The following is a 20,940-nucleotide window of genomic DNA, read 5'->3' on the forward strand; positions in this document are numbered from 1 at the left end:
TGTTTTCTCTCTAAATATTAGCAGCCAATCACAAAATGGGATGTAATATTGTTACTGCTACTGTCATGTATAAGGAACAATCATTTTATTTGGTGTTAAGTATCATAGAAGAAATGAGCAAAGGTTTGAAGTGACAGTGGATCCAACACTTGTCAGTTTAGCTAGCTGACATGTCGATTATGCTATCAGATCGTAAGGATATTATGGCTGAATTAGTGATTATATGGTACAAAATATGATTTAAATATTTGTTGTTTTACTAAAGGTTTAACTCAATATCAAAACATTTACACATTTGTCTTTACTTTATTAAGGAGACATACTTTTAGTAAGTATAGTGGAGTGAGCTAATTTGGGACAATATTTTAAGCTAAAATGGGACAGTTTTCTCATAGCAACAGAATGGGCTTCTGTTAGCTGTTAGCATAACATATTAGCACGCCATAGGCCTGTATTGTAATATGCATCCCACATGCTAATGGCCATGGCCACAGTCACACATGCCATACTCCTTCAATATTCTCTTGAAATGGAAATGTTTCAGGGATGTTATATCATTTTTTAAATAGTTAAGATCCTAGTGTACTGTTAACAAGAGAAAAATGATAGTATTCTTCAGTTTGTGCAAAAATAATGATAATCAAACAGACTGTCCCATTTTACATTAAAGGGTGTCCCAAATTGCCATAGCATTTTCTCACAACGAAGTTGGTGTCTCACTGTCTTTAAATGTTAATATATTATAAAATATCATACTTCAAAAACTAATTCCTACATGGAAATGTACCCAAGACCCATATGAAGACATACAATTACTAAATGTTGGTGTATTTTAAACTTAAAGTGGGTTTTTTTTGCGATCTACCAAAAGTGTCCCAATTTACCATAGTTCACCCTATTATTAGGCTTATTATAGGCGTAATTACCGTATTATTATTGTATTGATGCGAAATGTCAGTTTCATTCTTTCTGCACGGCACTCCAGACTGCTATCAGGCTATTCAGGATGAAAATGTTCTGGTAAAGATGCGCTCCGTCTCTGAGTAGGCTACCTTGTTATACTATACAAGTCAGTGGTTTGCATCAATGGAGAGTGGACGAACGAGAGCAGTGAGCGGCGGAACTGACGTCAGTGACAGTAATGTAAACTGTTGAGGTGATCCATGGTAACAGAGTCTTGAGCAGTGCAGCAGCAACCATCCACTCAGCCTGTCATAGCTACACACAGTCACACGCACAAGACCCGACACAAAACCCCTGGATTCTTCCCGGCCGGGCTCTCTCCGCCGAAGTCAGTGGGTCTAAAACGTGACCCACCTGCAAGCTGAATCTATTTTTATCCTCGCAAACATCTGCGTCGCGGGACAGCTGAAACACCCCGCGGAATGGATAGCGGAATGCCAAGAGGACAGCGGAGAATTTGGGTCTGAATGCCAAAACACAAATGTGTAAGCTATGCTTGCTGTGTTCTATCGACATTTTGGCTGTCTGAAGGTGCGTGTGTAACGTTTGCCATTGAAGACGATGAAATAGCAACACCGTGAACAAGGATGTTTGTAACGTCAACAATCATACGACCTGTCTCAGAAAACAAGGACAGCTGAATACAGCACACCAGCTACGTAGCTAGAATTTTCGTTATAACGCTCTACTTCAGTTAGATAATAGCAATCTTTATTGGTTGTATTCAATCCGCACGCTTGTAAAATGACTTGGTAATATTGAGAAGCTGTCTTTGGTTGGCGGGTGGATGTGTTTTGCCTCAACGGTTCACAGTAATAACTCCCCGTTGAAGGAGACGGTTCAAACCATTAATTTGACACAATCATAAACAGTAGTAACACATTTGAAGGATCGTGAAGATGGCGACTGGAGCGGGTTGGCAGCAATATTACAGCCCTGCTGGCAATTCATCGACCGGAGGAGCGGGGAAATATAATTCTGGTCCACCGCCGTCCTCGATGCCTTTCCAATCGGGCACTACCATGGAATATACGCAAGACCTTCATCTAAAAATGAGCAAGAAGATTGCACAGCTGACCAAGGTAAGACTTGCCCGTTAACCTATGTGATAAAAATTCTTAGTGTGGATGAAATCGCATAGTTATTTTGTGAGCTGAGCTGTCAAGTGATGTGCACGCATCCAGATGCATTTGTCAGCGTGCGCTGGGTGGGTGGGGGTAGTGTAGGGGTAGGGGCTTAGTCTACCAATCAAAGAAAATGATGCTCTGAAGTCAAACACTCCTTTTTCTATGCATTTTTCCACCGTGCAACAGAGTGTGACTGTCGGCTTGTGAATTTGCTTCTGCCAATCCTGTCTTTCGACCAAGACCACACTCTCCTCCTTTTCTTTGACAGTAGCTTACGAGCATCCGTCATTTCATCCAAAAGAAGTAGGGCTCTTTGCTTGCCTATAGGTAGCCTATAGTTTTTATTTGTGGTACACAAACCATCATAAATAGCCCTAGGTTAAGGCTACAAAATGAATATTTACGAAAACGGCAAGGTTTGTGTCAAGATTGTTCTCCGTGGTGGTTCCCAAGTGGTGGAACAGTCTCCCAGAGGCAGCAAGACTAAGCACCTCTCTTGCAGCCTTCAAGAAACAACTAAAGACATTCCTCTTTCGAGAGAATCTACTAGACTAATGATTGAACTGGCCTTGCCCCAGGGCAGAATCCTGACATTATGTTTAGTTTAGTTTAGTTTGTGAGTGTGTGTTTGTGTGTGTGTGTGTTCTCATTACTTCCTCTTTATAAAAAAAAAAATAAAAAAAAAAAAACTAACCCCTTTTTGTAATTGCACTTGTTGTTCTGTATATCTCCTGTGCACTTTGTATTTGCTTGTGATGTTGGCTTGATTATGTCCTCTTCTGAAAGTCGCTTTGGTTATAAAGCGTCTGCCAAATGCAATGTAATGTAATGTAATGTAATGTTTATTCATAGATAGTTTCACTGGAGGTTGATGGAGGGGTCAAGTTTTATCCTCTGCCATTATTCATCAGAATTCAGTCAGTGTTACTAGAAAAAAAACCCAAAGCCTCTGGGTTTTTGCTCAAATGAATGAATCACCCTTTGTGCGCAGGCAATCACATAAACCTGATGTCAACACAGACACTACAAACTACCAGATTAAGGTACACTTGGCCTACCTATTTTAAATAGGTATGCTTTTATTATGAGAATCTCTCTCTCTCTCTCTCTCTCTCTCTCTCTCTCTCTCTCTCTCTCTCTCTCTCTCTCTCTCTCTCTCTCTAAGTCACTCTGAAACACCATCAGTGCTCCCGCTCCTTGCCGCTACCCTCTTAGTCAGTTGGCTGATTCATATTTCATATCCCTTCCGTGTTCAAGCTCATAGCAAGGTTCCACTGAATGCACTGCATAGTATAGGAAATAACATTTCACATGGAAAAGACAATGGCTACTGTCCCGTATGCCATCAGACAACAGGGCTTTAACACTCATTTCTTAATTAGCCGCCTTTCTCTTACAACGACTGTCAACCTTGGCATTATTTATTGGTTGCATTCCCCTCCACCGGAAATCATGCCTTTTCTTATTAGTTCCATGATTGTATTTCAATGACTAGTGTGAAAAGATGTCTGGTTACCCCACATCAGAGTTAAGTTACTCACAGCTGACATCTGCATAACCAGTTGTAGGAGATACCAGGTATCTTGTGACACCGGCCATGGAGGTAGAACAGAACAACAGTATTCCAAGGGCCTCAGTGTGACCCAAGCTTTACCACATTTCAAAAAGTGCAGCTTGACTATGATGTGGTCTCTAGGGGAAGACCATAGAACTAATACAATAGAATGGCCCATCAGCCTCTGGGCATGCGTCTGTACCGCCGCCATCTTGGAACAGGGTTCTAATCAGGTATCTGTTCATTTACCATTATGGCCACGCCAGTCGGTGATCACTTTGTAAAGTTGAAGGATATTTGTGCCGCTATGCTTGCAGCAACGAGAGGACGAAAAACAGCCAAAGAAGGTGTAACATGAGGTAAGGTGTTATCTTGTGATTTTGAATGTTATCGATATTAAGTTTCTGTGACAAACAACGGCATGATGTGTTTGCCTTGAGCAATGTTGTTAGCCTAATAGCTAGAGCTAATATCATTTCACAGTTGGTCCACTGAGGTAAATCAAGGACGATTTAACTGTAGGACATGATGGCACTTGACATGCCCAATAAAGGCGATAGTTAAGACTCTTTTCTTTTCTTTTGTTTTGTTCCTGAATCAATATCTTTGGCGCTTTGTTCGGCGAAAATAACGTTGTGAGGCAAGCAACGCTACGTTGGCCTGTACGAAATCATTAGTTCTTACCTGTAGGTATTAGTCAAAACAAAAGCGCTTCCTGAGGAAAGTCAACGATGATTTAACTCGTGACACTTGTAAATGTGTAAAAGGGGTGATATTTGGGATATTTGTTTAAGTCGTGAATTAATATTTATGGCGCCATGTTTGACGAACTTGCGAAAATCTCGGATAGATCTCTACAATTAAAGTTAGCTAACTAGTTGCAACAGTGTTTGTTGCAACGGACATTCCGTACGTGCCTCAGTTGATGTACACTTGAATATCAAATATTGTTTTTATGTACTATGATGTCCACATGTTTGTTCGTTGTTTAAAAAGCCATTCAGGGAAGAATAAAAGTGACTAAAACACGGCAAGGATAACTTAAGTTTGTCAGGCGTGCTTGTTACAGTGCTTGTTGCAACATGTCAACAAACAGCGTTCCCTAAACCTCAGTTGTACAATTTACGCTAACACCTTCAATTAAACATGTCTTTCATGTGCCTATACCCTGTTGGTAAGTTTTTGTTTTCAAGAAAGCGCCACGTAATTAACGTGGTTACACAAACATAAGCATCATGTAACACATCTCGCACCAAATGTTGCTATTCTGCGTTGCACTGGAAGTATAAAGTTGATAAGGTTATTGCTACTACAACTTGTTCTGTGCAGATGGCCCAAAAGAAGGAGGAGGCGGGCATGGGCTCTGGCTTTGAAGAGAGAGAGAGAGGTTTGTGCCAAAACAACGCTGATCTGATGCTGCCACTTACCTCCTGAGCAAACTGTTCGGCTGAGAGAGCCATCAATTTCAACTTCAACTTCCCCAAACACTTGTCCAAGGTTAGTCAAACAATTAGTTGCATGATATCTCATAATTAATCATGAGTTGTTCTTTCAGGCTCTACTAAGGAACATCATGTATGCATTTATAAGTAGATAAACCTTGATGGTGTCATACTGTGTTTGCCCATGTGGGGATCTGGGTTCAGTGTTTGCCAGCTGGAAAATGCTGAATTAGCTACCAAAACCTCAAAATTATCATTTTTGGGGGGACTGGGTGGAGGAGATTATCGTACTAGACCCAAATTGTTGTTTCAAGGCATCAAAATGAACTGAATTACAACTCTGAAATGATTGCACATCATGCTTTTTTGATCAGTGAGCAAAATTGACAATTATGGTACAAATACGATAATCATCATATATCTGGCAACACTGTCTGGGTTTCTTCTCTCTCTCGACATGAACACACACGCGGACACGCGTCACATGAAGTGCTGGGCAGCAAGTGCACAGGTGGAGACATTTCCGCGGCAGAGGTGGAGGTGGCTTTCAACAGGAGGACGGTGCACGCATGGCGTGCGTTGCAATATGCGACCTTGCCTCCTCCACTTGCTTCTCTCCTCGTACCTGAAAGTAATATGTCATGATCACTGACAACAGCATTATATTTCAATATCTTACAAAAGCTCAATTGTAGAGTCTTTTTCTCATTTGCAATTGGGATGGTGAATGAAAAACAGTCCCTCAAAAGTTGTTGTGGCTAGGCTGACAGCCTTTATCGTTTTCTCCACAGAGGAGGGGTCAGGAGGCGGGATGAGGAGGCAAGCGCAAGTGGGAGGAGGCAAGGTGCATATTGCAATGCACTCATGGTCTGGGGTTTGCGTAGATTTAGGCACGTTTGATGCGCTTGATAAATGAAGGGCCCTGAATCATTTGACTTGTTCTGAGTCGCATGACTTGACTAGGACGTTTTAAAGCATGAATTGTGAAGTTCTTACCACTCTCTTGCTGCAGCCATTTGCCACCATCACTTGATCCCCCTGTCATGCATATAATTAAGGATTACTGTACTGTGTTTTAACTGAGTAAATAATATGCATATTGGCTCCTAATGTTTTGTTTTTGAACTTTTTATTAGGGTAGTTCCAGTCCTGTGTTCCATTCTTCATGGAGGGCATGGGGTGACTGTTGCGTTTTGTGACCCTCCAGTCTGCATTGAGTTGACGGGCTACAGACACTTGGTAAACTTTTCTTATTTGATTTCTGATGTTTTTAGTGTTTTATATTGGATCTTCAATTGTATTAATGAAGCGAACCTTTTCATTTATGCATTCTCGGTATTTTTCGTGGATTTTCATTTTGTATTTACATGGAGGGCATCACAACTGTGCATGAACACATGTAGATGTGCTTAACAAAAAAAAATAATTCTAGCTGTTGTCCAACAGCAATGTCAGCTGTCTATCCACCTGACGTCAACACGGCACAACTGATGGCCCCGCACATTTCAATAAGCATATTTTTGTCTATTTTCAAGTAAAAATGCTCAGTTAGTCATGTCACTCTTAAATGAACGCCAGTCCTCCAAAAACTCACTAGAATTGTAGAACTAGAATTTTTGAGCCTAAAACCTAGTTGTAAACTCTTACCAATACAAGTATTTTACAGACATTTTCTTTGATCTGATATTGAGTCACAGCCAGTTACTTGGAGAGGTCAAACCTATGTTGGAGGGAATCTGTGGCAGGGTTTCTTTGCTTTTACTTTTTGTACCACTGTTTCACCTAGATAACCAGCTTGACCAAGTGGCCATTATCAGATCATGGGTGTTTTTACTGAAAACAGACCGAAAAATAAGCTTGTTGAAACAAACATGTGAGGCCCTCAGTTTTGCTGTGTTGATGTCACTGTTTGGCATGTTTTTAAAAATGTGAATGTTTTTTAAATGCTCAGCAGTTGGAGAACAGGCTGTGAATCTGCTGATATCCCTGCGTCCTTCAGCACAGTGAGCGCCAGTGCCACAGATCAACGCAATGTTTGAGCTGCCACAGACACCTTCATCTTCTGGCCATCGAAGTCAACATGCCTTCTGATCACACTTGTTTTTGCTGCATGAAGACCCTCAGGATCCTGAACATTATTCAGATCAACAATATGTTGCCATTTAACTGTTCCAAAGGGACTGATGATAGGGACCGTAAGCCTTGAGCATATTTCTAGCTAATTTCTGATCAGGTAGATATCTTCCCCTGAGGAAAGGTGGGTAAATGAGGTCTTCAGAGGCTGTTCTTCTGGATTTTACCAGATATGTTTCGACGGTAGGGTCACAGGGATGTTGATGTGTCATGTGCTTTGAAATGAGCTGATGTTGTTATGGAGGTGTGCCCTCCCTGTCAATATTGACAGGTTGGTCACACTTCCTACTGAGTTATCCTTTTTGGATGGTGGTCCAGGTGTGTGACTGCATGTATGCCCCCTCATCCCTGTGAACAAAAACCAGGGATGAGGGGGCATACGTGCTCTAAACACACCTGGCCCACCATCCTAAGATGACCACTCTAACAGCAGGAGGTTTGACCAATATCAACAGGGAGGGCCACACTCCACAACAACGTCAACTGATTTTAAAGCACGTCACATCAACCATCCCTGTGACCCTACCGTCGAAATGTCTGAAGTAACCTGGTTAATGGATGGTGGTGGCGGGGTTCTAATGTTGATTGTGTATATAGTTGTCTTTTTTCAATAAATTGAAGTGTGGTCAGGACTTGCTGTGTGTGTACTTTCATTGTCAAACTCTGCTTAAAGGATAACTCCAGCCAATTACATTTTCGGCTCAGCCCTTTCCGGGATCTGAGCTATTCTAATGGGGGCAGATTTTGTTTATCGCTGTTTGCTAGTTGTCTGATTTTGCATAACCTTTTGGATGTTTTGGGGAATAAATCAAGATGTTGTTTTTATTATTATTTAGTGGGAGCATGTTGAAATTGGCTGGAGTTAAACTTTAAGCTTTCCTATTTTTGTTTTTGTTTTTTAACGATTCACTGAAACCATTGTAAATATTTGGGAATAAAGTAGTCACAGCAATCTGTTGCATTGCTTAAATATTATGGTAATGGGATTACATTACTGATAACATATTTAGCTTATTACATTTCAAAAGTAACCTCACCAACCCTGTGTAGGCCTATGTAATATTTATTTCATGTGTGTAGATTTGTAAACATGCTGAATAGGATCAAAGGGTTTCAGGAAACTATGGATTTAACCTGTGATCACATTGTTGAAACTGGGCCCATAGGGCTTATTGCTGGTCTTATTGGAGATGTCCAGAAATAAGACACAACGGTGCTGTAGCTTGGTTAGTGCAGCCCTCAAATATTATAAGGCACCAAACAATAAACCAGCCTTCACTGTTGTGACTTGTGCAAATATTGCATTCGTGTAGGCCCTATACAACGATGGCACATTTCAAGTGTAATGTAGCCTAATTTAGATAGTGTCCATAACGTAACCAATAGCCTACAACGGTAGGCTATACACTCATACATTAGATTACATTACATTGCTCTTCTTAGCTGACGCTTTTTACAGACGGGAATGAAGAAACTAATGATTCATTGTACATATTTTGTCCAAGTATAATGTAGGCCTACTTATTTGCTTGTGAAATGTGTATGTTTAATTTTCCCCCATGTAAACGTTTTCGAGGTAGGCTATGCCCTGTTCATCAGGAAGTCTCGTACAGCTTGTATGAATGGGAAAAAGGTAGGCCTAATTAGTTGAGCGTAAATGTAGGCTATGTTGACAAAAAATGGTTTAACTATCAATTTTTCAGGGTAAGTAAATGACTAACATTTTGTAACGAACCAGGATTAAACAAAAACAAAAACCTCCGGTAGTCAAATATGTCAATTTATGCGGATTTAATCCCGCATGTTGGCTTGGTTCCGATAGACGTTCATTCATTTCAAAGCAGCGCTCCGCGGCGCTTCCCATGTTCCAAGATGGCGGCCTGTTTGACGCAAGCGTTCCTATTGACCGCTCCATTCATGGGCCATTCTATTGTATTATTTCTCTAGGGGAAGACAACCTCTAGTTTGTGCTGTGTGTAGAGCTTAATAACGGGGGAGAGCAACCTCATGGAGCTGTGCCAGAGACCCACCTGACTGGGAGACAGCTGCCACCTTAAGGCTGTCTGGGTGGCCCAGCCCTTAGGCTATAGGCTTAGTTGTTTGGAATTCCAGTGTCATCACACATGGAGGTAAAGGAATTCAGTCCCTAGGCTAAAGATTGTGTGTATTGTCTTTCTTACTTACGGCCATCATTTTAGCCAAAGGTATGGCTAGTGAAGCCATAGTGTCTGTCATAAAGTAATATGCTACCTGTCACTTAGGCTAGTTCCTTACAGCAGGAAATGTACAGTACACACACACACACACACACACACACACACACACACACACACACACACACACACACACACACACACACACACACGGGTCAATGGGGGTCAATGACATGCTATTGGCTGTCACACGTGTTGATCTCTCTCTCTCTCTCTCTCTCTCTCTCTCTCTCTCTCTCTCTCTCTCTCTCTCTCTCTCTCTGTGTGTGAGATCAATGAAAAAAAAATAGGGATGCACGATGTATCCGCCAGATGTATCGGTATCGGCCGATATCGGCTGATATTCAACACATCGGACATCGGTCTGATGGGTAAAACTGGGCCGATGTTAACGCCGATGTTTTTTTTATATATGTTACGGTTCTAAAAGAATGGACTTGACGATGACTTTCACTGTTTGTCTTCTATTTTGTCTCTATTTTTTATCTAATTATCACAGGGAGTTAAAAAGTGTTTTTGGAAATAAGACGACATTCAAAAATTCTGTTTGTTTGCATCATTGTCATCTCTTTTTTTTTTAAAAAGAAAGAAAAACATTGGTATCGGTTAATATCGGTCATCGGCCAAAACCGCAATATCATAATCGGATATCGGTATCGGCCGAAATTTTTGACATCGTGCATCCCTAAAAAAAAATAATGTCGGGGAAAATAGATGTGAAATCAACTTGGTTTGCTTTGCTTGGGTTTCATCCTGCGGTGCTGCGCCACAGAATGCTTTGGGCATGTAAGTTAAGTTATTGGAAACTTCATAGGTCAGTAACAGTGCAAACTAGGTTACCTGGCATGACTGACAGAATTTTGAAATGGCTGCTCATTCCCAACACATGCGAACAACGAAATGCAAGTATCTGTATTCAAAATGCAGTATTCATCCATCCTGTAGCAATGCCTTATTTTGTATGCATTTCCATATTACATTCAAATATTTTTGTCACGAACACACTTGACCAGTCTAAAATTTACGCTTACTTGCACAATCTGAAATTCCAATCATGCTGCGTTGGCATTATCTCTGCCACACTTTTTCTGATCGCTAAAGCTTTTTTGTAACTTATGCTGTTTTTTGCAGAACTTTTCACATGAATACAACAACCTCACACTAAATCAGCTATATACATTGCAAAACCCAACACTTTTACTAAATCTCTCTCTACACACTTGTAATTTATATATAAGCTGCTTTTGTAGCAAATCATTGATATGTCCATCGCCCATCATTACAAGCACACATTACAGCAACTAGACAAATACAGTAAAAGATTAAAACACACTTTGCCTCTTGGTTTTTCTATTAAAAAATATGTAATTGTTAGAATAGTTATAGAAGTTTTGGTACGCACTCATCATTTGGAAATTGTGTGTACAGCAGTGAGTTGTATTCACTCATGCAAAATGTTTTGTTACATTTTGCAAAGTGTGTGTTTTAAATTTCAAACTTTGTGCTTTTGTGCTATTGGTTCATTTGCTTGTTATAGATTCGTTCATTTAGTGTGAAGAATTCCACAAAAGCAGCTAAAGTTACAAAAATGTGCTTTAAGCGAACAGAAAAAACTGCCCTAGTAGAGGTCTCTGAAACATTGTAGTTAAGCTTACATTATAGACATAAGCTTAGGCTTCAAGACTGTAAGACACAGCTGCCTTCTTGTAATATATTAAATCGCAGATAGGGAACCTCTGCTTGGGCCATTGTCATATGAAATTAGGAGTGCAGGCCGCATGGTGCATGGCCCATCACGCTGCCTCTGAGCCGGCTTTTACTTTCTGTAGCATTTTATAGATGATGCTCGTCAAGTAAACATGGCCTGCCCGTGTCGCATATCAAGTGTGCTCCCATAGCAACAAGCTCTGTACAACTCAGCGCAATATGAGGCGCGCATTAAAGTACACACTTTGAAAAAAGAGAGAAAGTGTTAGAGAGAGAAAAAAGAGAAAAGGTTGTCACCATGACCTTGAGGAATTTCTAGGTAAGTTACTTAAGCTTACCTTTGTTGAGGATCCAAGTCGAAAAGTAATCCTGGTCTTTCATTCCTCTCTGATGTAGTGAGAAAAGGTGCTGCCAGCGGTGTGTGTGTGTACGTGTGTGTACAGTTTGTGTGTGTGTGTGTGTGTGTGTGTGTGTGTGTGTGTGTGTTTGTGTGTGTGTGTGTGTGTGTGTGTGCGCGTGTGTGTGTTGGTGGGGGGGGGGTGTGTTACTTTGACGTGCTTGTCAGCCAAGGAGCATACCAGTGGTCGCTTCAATAGATCTAAGCAATGAAATTAGAATGCATGTTAAAAAAAACCCACCCCTGAGCGAGCTACAGCATGCACATCATAGGGCCCTTCATAGCCGTAATAGAAACAGGGAGATGAATAGGGTTGTTCTCCCTCAAAGGGTTGAGTCTTATGTAACATTACAGTACAGAACTTTGGGGAGGAGATACTTGGGAAATAAATGCACCTGTCTTGTTCTTTGTTTGGGTAATGGCGATACCAGCCCATGCACTGTACAACCCCTGCCATTTCTTTGTCCCAATTTTGTCAACCCCAACAAGGTTTTAATTTCGCTCGATGGCACCAGGGAAAGATAAGGAAGGCGGCCTCTGCTGTCACTGTGTGATGTGATGAGACGTACTTCAGACAGGAATGCTGGCTTTTGCTTTCACCCAACCTTTTTTTTCCTTTTTCTTTTTTCGCCATCTCATTTCTTATTTCTCTCTATTTTAAGTGTGCCAGGTGGTCCCATTTTCCTGTTAGACCATCTCTCTAAGGTTGAAACAGCTTTTGTCTTTTGCCACCTCAACTACCCAACTGCACAACTTTACTACTTTAGTAATACTCCACTATGACAGTACACAGGGACCAAGAGTAAGCTCGGTGGCCTGGCTATGAAGACCACAAACCTTGTGCCAGCTAGTCGTCTGTGCCGACTATTCAATGGTGTGAATCTTCAGCCAAGCACACCATTTATCGTATGTCGTCGTGTGATGTGAACAGAAAGTCCACCGAATTAAAATTAGAGATATATAGGCAGCTTGGTCAGACTGACTTGGTCGTGAAATGTTTTGCTCCATCACAGGCAGTAACTTAGCTTAGGCAATGAGTGGGCCCATGACTAGAAGTCCATCTGCTTTGTCATTGGGAAGCTCTCAGGTGGCTATATCATGTACATAATGTTTAAAAAAAAGTTTCTGTTGTTGTGTCTTGTGCCTGGACAGGACAGTACGTAGAGAGAAAACAGGAATTTGTAAGGTTTCAATAAGGTTTCGGTAAAACATTTTTTCGGTAAAACAAGCTTTTTTCCCTTCACTTACCACCTTATCAGTTGAAGTGCTCAGTGTGCAGACAGACCACATTTCACATGTACACACACCCATGCCATGGGCACTCCTCTGTGTTGATGCGGAGGTGTCCACCCTGGGCTTGGCTGCAGTACAGTGCAGGGTGTGACTTGGCCACCGTGTGCCTGTAGTTGAGCAGATGGCTGGAGCTATCGGGGGGGCCACAGGAAGGCTCCTTTCCAGAGCTACCTAGGTGCCACCAAAACACAACACAACACACACGCACGCACGCACGCACGCACGCACGCATGCACACACACACACACACACACACACACACTGTCCTTCAGGAAACCGGCACCTCTCACCTGCCACATCCTGCCAAGAAGAGCAAACAGGAAGGAGGACTATGCAGACCCAAAAAATGCGAGATGAAATATGCTTATTCTGCAGGAGCACATGTAGCCCTCTCCCTTGTCACCACCAGACTGCCTTTCCCTGCCTTCCAGGATTTTTCAAACCTGTTTTAGACCACTTTGTCATTTAGGGACCACCGGTCAGCTGAATTGACAAGTTTCGTGCTGCAAATTCAGATTATTATTATTATTATTATTGTGGTCTTTTTGACTTTATTTATGATAGGACAGCGAAGGTGGTGACAGGCAGCGAGTGTAGAGAGACGGGGAAGGGCCGGGAATCGAACCTGGGTCAGCCGCATGGTAGAGGAGTGCCCTACCGTTTGGCCACCGCAGGGCCCAGATTATTATTTTTCATGTACTAAATTATTGACAAAAGGCAGAGTGGGTGTCGTGCCGGAAATTCCAATTGTTATGGGTACACCAGTAGCTGATGCAAATATGTTCAGCCACCTATAGCATAGCCTAGATGCTGGCTTGCCTGGGGAAATGCATATGTAGAAATCTTCTGGCGGACCACTCGAGGTCTCTGGACCCCGAACCACATTAGCCCCATTATATAAGTTATTGCGGGCCCTTGGCCCAGGAACTTAAGCCCAACCCCTGTACCCACTTATATTGCCTGGGCTTGGCCAGAACTGGGCCAAAACAGACCAAACAGCACACCAGGAACTCTAGCCCTGGGCTTTTAGTTCCTGGGCCTAAGTTCCTGGGCCAATGGCCCAGTATAAACGGGGCTATTTTGAGAACTACTGGTTTACAGTAAATTGCTGTGTAGGTGCCTCATCTCAGTCAGGTCTGGATTGCATCGTAACTTTCACATGATTAGTGAACTTATGGGAGCCCCTGGGGGTAATGGCTATGTACCTGTGTGGTTGTTTTCCTAGTGTCCATTAACGAGCTAGCCGTCAGCACATTTTGTTCTACTGTAATAGCAGCGTGTCAAGGAGAAAGATTGGTGCAAAAATTGGAGCGTTGGAGCCTTGCGACTGACTGACAATCATGCAGTGATGTCAGGTGAACAATCTGTCCCCACGCACTTACTGATTTGTTGGATTCTCCTCAAGGGCACAATAGAGGAAAGAATTGTGCAGATCATGTACATAACACAATTTGGAATGATGGAGAAAGTGAAAGGGGGCAAAGGACCTGGGGGAGATATAATGGGAGGAGGGGGGCGTGGGAGTAAGGGTTGGGCTGGGTTGGGTCGGGTGGTGTTATTAACCTTGACTGATTGTCTCTCTGCGAGTCCCCAGTCCCTTGTCAGATTTCATTTAGATAATTTCACATTCCATCACCAAAGTCTGCGTTATTAGAGGGAGAGAGAAATGCGAGACTTGAGTGTGTGTGTGTGTGTGTGTGTGTGTGTCTAAGTGAGAGAAAAAGAGAGAAAAAAAAGATTGAGAGTGCGAAGGTGTGATGCCATCAGTCACGCTGAAAAGTCTGAATGGGTTTTGCACAATTTGCATCTTCAAAAGACTGTGGCACTGAGGCCTTCCATTTTTTTGTCAACTGGATTAAGTGAAATACTCTTCATTATAAGGTCAACCAGTTAACTTAATTCCTTTTCTCTTTAGGGTGCAAAGAACTAAAAAAGAAAGAAGGACCTAGAGGGATTCTTTTGATGGCATCTGCTACCAAACATTTAAACTGACGCCACCACATTTACCTAGGTCCTTCTGAATCTTTCTTTGCTACCTCTACATTTTTTTTCTGCAAACTTTTTTTTTCTTTTCTGTCTCCATCTTGACCATGTTTTGTCCCTGCGATAGGTGGCATACAGGAATGGTGGAAAGCATGTCAATTAATGACATTTCATCAAATGGTGGTTGCACTGCAGAACATTGATTTTCTTCTATAAAGCTATCAGAAGCGTTCCCTTGACAACCGAGGCAACTTTGCCTCTCTATAATTGTTCACTAGTGATGTACTTGTAAAATCACAGAGTTTTTGCTGTCACAAAATGTGTAGAGCAGTGCGATGCAATGGTCGCGTCATGTTGTAGAGGATCATCATCCTCAGTCCTGCTTGCCTGCCTTCCTTCGGTCTCTCTCCAGGGGTGCATTTCTCGAAAGCGTAGTTGTTAGCCAGTTAGCAACTTGGATAGTAGTCAATGGGAAATTGCTTTGCAACCAACAAAATAGCTAGTTAGTTAGTTAGTTAGCTAGTTAGCAACTTTGGTTTCGAGAAATTCATCAGGGGAACAGCTGGGCCTCTATAGTGGGCCCACACATACAACATCATTCAAGTCACGAGTCACCTCACTTCAAAGCAGATTTTGAAGGGTGCTTCTGTCTTTTTGGTCTCTATGTGGTGTGTATGTGTGTGTGTGTGTGTTTGTGTGTGTGTGTCTGTGTGTGTTTGTATGTGTGTGTGTGTGTGTGTGTGTGTGTGTGTGTGTGTGTGTGTGTGTGTGTTTGTGTGTGTGAGTCTCATCATAGCATGAAAAATAGACTGGCTACCAACAAACACACACTAAACCTTTCACATTCAACGGAAAATTGCAGGTAATTTTTATGCTATTTTTTTTTACCTCATTTAGCTGAATCACTATTTTCTTTGCATTTTCCTGACTGGCCCCTTGAGAATGAACGACACCATGTGGAAGGGGTGTAAGGTAGGCGTGTAAATAATAATCGAAATGTCTCAATATGTCGAGATATAATCTGACGATTGAATCGAATCGCATCATATCATGGGGAAGTGAAGTATCGAAAATAATTGAATCGCTGGCCCCTGGCCAATGCCCTGCCTAGCTCCATAACATAATAGAAGTGGAAAAGTAATTGGAAAAAAGTCGAATCGAATCGCATTGTATCATAGTCTTAAGTCTTAAGTATCGAAAATAATCTAATCGCATCACATCGAATAATAAGATATCGATATTTAATTGTATCGTCATCGAGGTTGTGATTTACACCCCTAGTGGAAGGCGTGTAGTATGTTGCTCAAAACACTCTCCACACTCTTCATTTGAAACAGCCTGTGATTTGGTCGGCATGAAGACATGAAATATTTTTAAACTGTGACGCATTGTCTTTAGGAATATCTCTCTCTGGGCCTTTTAAAAAATATATATCTTTCTCTCTCTCTCTCACACACACAGACACACACACACACACACACACACACACACATACACACACACACACATACACACACACAGATGCGCTCACACATGCACACACAGAGGAATCCCTTGCCTACACCGTGTGTAAGTGTCAGCATGTGAAACAGGAGAACATTAATAAATCAATACTCTCCCAGTGGAAGGTGTTGTGTGCACACACACACACACACACACACACACACACACACACACACACACTAACACACACACGGATTGTGAACTTTGTAGAATGCATTATTTAGACGAGTCAACAGGGCCAGGCCGTCCCCACAGACCAGTAGCCAACACACACACACACACACACACACACACACACACACACACACACACACACACACACACACACACACACACACACACACACACACACACACACACACAGTGACGCCCAGTGTGTGTAGTATGTAAATGTGCCAGTTAGTAGGCTTAGTTGCATGTATACAGTGTGTGTGTGTGTGTGTGTGTGTGTGTGTGTGTGCGCGTATGTCTCAATGAAAACTTAGAAAATTGTTGGTGTGTCGTCTTTCGTTGTGTAAGTAAGTGGACGTGTGTGTGTGTGTATGTGTGTGTGTGTTTGTGCGCGTGCACATTTGCGAGTGTGTGGAATCGGATGCATGTGCATAAGGGGAGCGGTGGATGGGGGATGATGGGGGACGGGGGGGCGTGTTGTGGACATGCCTGACATTTTAATGTGATAGTGTGCCGGGTGCCATTTGTCTCCTGTCTCGGCGAGGGGATATTTTATCGGCGCACGGTGACTGACTGTCCGGATTTATATCTCCAGATTCTGAGCTGCGCAGGGACGTTTTGTCCTCCATCTCGACTTGGGGGAGTTTTATTGTTGTGGCTCTGTGCTGCGCCGTGTCGATTCTCTGAGGGCTTATTTCAGCGATATGCAGGGCCTCCTTCTCAATTTGGCGATGGCCTGCTTGTTTTGTGAATGTTTTTTTTACTTTATTTTTTCGTTTTATTCTGTGCTTTCGTTTATTATTTATCTGAAAAAGCTGCCAGGGCCTGTGCCCAGCTGTTCTGCGCGCTATTATTAAGACTTGGCAAACTAGATAGCTTCTTCTTATTCTCTTCTCTTCTCTTCTCTTCTCTTCTCTTCTCTTCTCTTCTCTTCTCTTCTCTTCTCTTCTCTTCTCTTCTCTTCTCTTCTCTTCTCTCCCTTGCTGCCCTCTGTTACTCCCTGCTCCCTCTCCTCTCCCGCTCCTCTCCTTACCTCTCCTCTGCTTTATCATCTCCTCTCCTCTCCTCTCCTCTCCTCTCCTCTCCTCTCCTCTCCTCTCCTCTCCTCTATCCTTACTTGTCTGCTTCATAGTTCTGCTTCATAGTATCAGCGCTCTCTACCATCTCAGATGTTTGTGGGCCATTTTAGTGCTGACAGGACGATCTGCTCTGCCCTGCTCTCTTCTCCTCTCCTCGCCTTGCCTCCCCTCTCCTCTCTTCTCCACCCTTTCGCATTTGACTTCACAGGATTTTGTTGCCTCTACTCTTTCATCACCCTCGTCCCTCTTCCCTCTTTCTCTGCCTCTCTCAAGGCTAGACCTGTTTTGCATTTCATGGTCCCTCTCTAGTCTCATATTTTCTCTCTTCTTTCTCTCAGTTTTTTTCTTGATTTTTCATCCTTATCTCTGGCCGATTTCTATTTCTAATTTTTACCCCTACCCCTACGCAGTCCCCTTGCCCCTCGCCCCTCCAAATGGAGCAGTAAGGGGTAGGGCTTGAAGTGAAAGTGAAAGTGAAAAGTGAAAGTGAAAGTGAAAGCCCATTGGGAAACTCCAACTCCCATTGTCATTGTGACACAGCACTCCACAGCACACAAGTGAACACTGCACACTGCACACAACGAAATTGCATTTATGCCTCACCCGTGCAAGGGGGCAGCCCTCAGTGGCGCTCCATGGGGAGCAGTGCGGTGGGACGGTACCATGCTCAGGGTACCTCAGTCATGGAGGAGGGTGGGGGAGAGCACTGGTTGATTACTCCCCCCACCAACCTGGCGGGTCGGGAGTCGAACCGGCAACCTCTGGGATGCAAGTCTGACGCCCTAACCGCTCACCCATGACTGCCCTACACCCTTGAAATGCAAGCCCTATGAATTGAGACACCCCTTCAACGATGACAGCCATGGCATTCAAAACCAGCCCCTCTATACTTAAACCAATGACATTGCTTGTAATTAGTCGGCTAACTATTCAAAGCGATGTCCACGCATTAGGTGGATGCTAGTAGCGATTTTCTTCATGTGCGTTTCATGTAGAAAATGTCCATTAAGTTACACATCATTCGGGACGGGACAATGTTAAACTTAGTACAATTCGACAAATATTGTAACTGTACAGCTGTAAATTACGGCGAAAAATACTTATACAGGTGAGTTATGTGTCTGCTGTTGTGGTCGGTCTTACCCCTCCGTTTGAAGTGTGCCTCTGGAAAATCTGTTTGCAGGGGTAGAAAGCCCTTCCCCTTACCCCTACCCCTCTGTCTAAACGTGAATTGGGACAGCACTACACCTACACATGAATGCGCAAAACAGAGGGGAAGGGGAAAGGCGAAGGGTTTAAGGAATGAAATGGGATTCTGCCTCTCTCTCTCTCTCTCTCTCTCTCTATCCTGCATCGAAACCTCAGCCCTTTCGCTGCTGTCTCTTTTAATACTAACCTGACAATAACTACACAATTAACTAACTAACTAGCTAACTAACTAACTAACTAACTAACTAACTAATACTAACTTGACTAATTTCTTCCTTTTCCATTCACCCTCCACATCTTTGCGGGTACAAGGTGCAAGTCTGGTGATGAGAGTAAGCTCAGTAAATTCTCTCTTCTGCCTGTATCCTCTCTTCTGAAAGCATGTAAGCTTTTCAGATGTCCAATGGCTATGTTCAGTTATTAGAATCCCTGGTTACACTTAATTTAGCATCCCTCCCTGTTACATTAATTAGGCACAGTTAAACAATTAGCCCATAACGTACTTGCACTGTACGAATGCACACAGTTATAAAACAGGCCTTAAAATAACTTGATACTGTCTCCCTCTCTCTCTCTCTCTCTCTCTCTCTCTCTCTCTCTCTCTCTCTCTCTCTCTCTCATGCTTTCTTTCTCTTTCTCTTTCTCTTTCTCGTTCTCGTTCTCTCTCTCTCTCTCTCTCTCTCTCTCTCTCTCTCTCTCTCTTTCTCTTTCTCTCGCTCTCTCTCCCACACTCTGTCTCTCACAGTCTCTTTCCCTATCAGTCCATCGTTCTGAGAGGGGCTCCCATTGAGTACAAGAGAGGGGCTGCTATGACTTGCCCTCTCCCATCAGAAGGGTGCCGTGTTAATGGCTGTTGACTCTCCACCTGCGGCACGCTTGGGGGAGTGGAGGGTTGGGGGGAATAAGTGATGAGAGGAGAGTCTCTACCAACCAACTCTTTGTCTGTCAACTTTCTCTCTCTCTTACATCCCTTTGCTAACTCTTTATTGTTCTCTCTCTCTCTCTCTCTCTCTCTCTCTCTCTCTCTCTCTCTCTCTCTCTCTCTTTGTCCTCATATGTCCTCTTTCTCTCTCACTCCCTCTAACCCTCCCCATTGCTCTTTCCTTTTCTCTGTTCACCTTGCAGTGCCTGTGCTCCCCCATCCTTCATGTCTTTCTCCTCCATTTCGCTTTCTCTCTCTCTTTCCCTCTGTTTGCCTCTCTCTCTCTCTCTCTCTCTCTCTCTCTCTCTCTCTCTCTCTCTGTGTCTCTCTCTGTTGGCTAGCCTACAGCTTGAGCAAATGCCATCCATTTTACTATGCAATCGATGCCGTTTCCCTGCTCCCAGCTGTGCTGTGTGTCTGAACGAAGCCCGCCTGAAGGGAGGCAGAGCACTTCCAGACAAGGCCCACGCCAGTGTACCGTAATACCATACCCTTAAATCCAGTCAATAGCGTACCCTACCGTACCTTACTGTACTGTGGGTGCCGTACCGTACCATACCTTCCCCTCAAGACTGTATTGTAATATCCAACGCTGAGCATCACTGTTGTTACGTTAGAACATATCGAAAATTCCAATGTTTGATTTGCTTGTGAATGATGTTTGTAATCAGATTCGCTAAGCCGTTTGAATTTGCTGGTTTTAAAAATGGTAAAATAATTGGCTGATTGTTTGCAAGACTAAGCTTATACAGTACTTTGGAGAAGGCCTACGTACGCTCAAGCCGCTGAGGACCATGTTATCTTGACGTTTCAGCTAATGGTACTTTCTGTTCGAAACTGGGAAATTGCTGCAGCGCATCAAAGTTGGGATTTGTTCCGTAGTAGCATTGATAGCCCACCCCTGAACAGCGGGATGTCGTTTTTTCCCTTGTCTTTATAGCTGGCCACCAAGAGCATTCGTTTGAGGTCAAGCCTGCAGAGGCTCTGATGAATTAGCATCCAGTTTTAATGGCCCACTATATCACATCCGGCTCTGCTGGAGGTCAGGAGAACGAATCAAAGCACTACATGGACGACTTACCTCAGCTAAGATTTATCCAGACAGGACGCTGCTCCTGGCTCTGAGCCGAATGGTCCGTCCGACTAGTTCCCCCACGCACTCACCAACAAGGGTATACACACGCACGCACGCAAGCACGCACGCAAGCACGCACGCAAGCACGCACGCATACGTACACACACG

General features: G+C 43.1%; 1 protein-coding gene and 1 long non-coding RNA gene across 4 annotated transcripts in view; both read left to right on the plus strand.

Moving 5' to 3' along the window:
• The first annotated feature begins 1,199 nt into the window (after positions 1-1,199).
• The window catches only part of fam184ab (family with sequence similarity 184 member Ab), a 219,695-nt gene continuing 199,954 nt past the window's right edge, over positions 1,200-20,940 (plus strand). For all 3 annotated transcript variants that reach the window (XR_010038917.1, XM_063222858.1, XM_063222859.1), the window contains exon 1: positions 1,200-2,045. Coding sequence is in view for 2 of the 3 variants with exons in the window: in XM_063222858.1 (XP_063078928.1) it covers positions 1,863-2,045 (183 nt within the window). In the remaining variant the exon portion in view is untranslated. The remainder of the gene's footprint in view (positions 2,046-20,940) is intronic.
• On the plus strand, positions 3,825-6,274 carry LOC134468363 (uncharacterized). The gene is made up of 3 exons (XR_010038775.1): positions 3,825-4,004; positions 4,975-5,142; positions 6,224-6,274. It is a non-coding gene; the product is annotated as an uncharacterized LOC134468363 (long non-coding RNA).

This window comes from Engraulis encrasicolus, chromosome 18 (assembly GCF_034702125.1).
Source record: "Engraulis encrasicolus isolate BLACKSEA-1 chromosome 18, IST_EnEncr_1.0, whole genome shotgun sequence".
Lineage (NCBI taxonomy): Eukaryota > Metazoa > Chordata > Actinopteri > Clupeiformes > Engraulidae > Engraulis > Engraulis encrasicolus.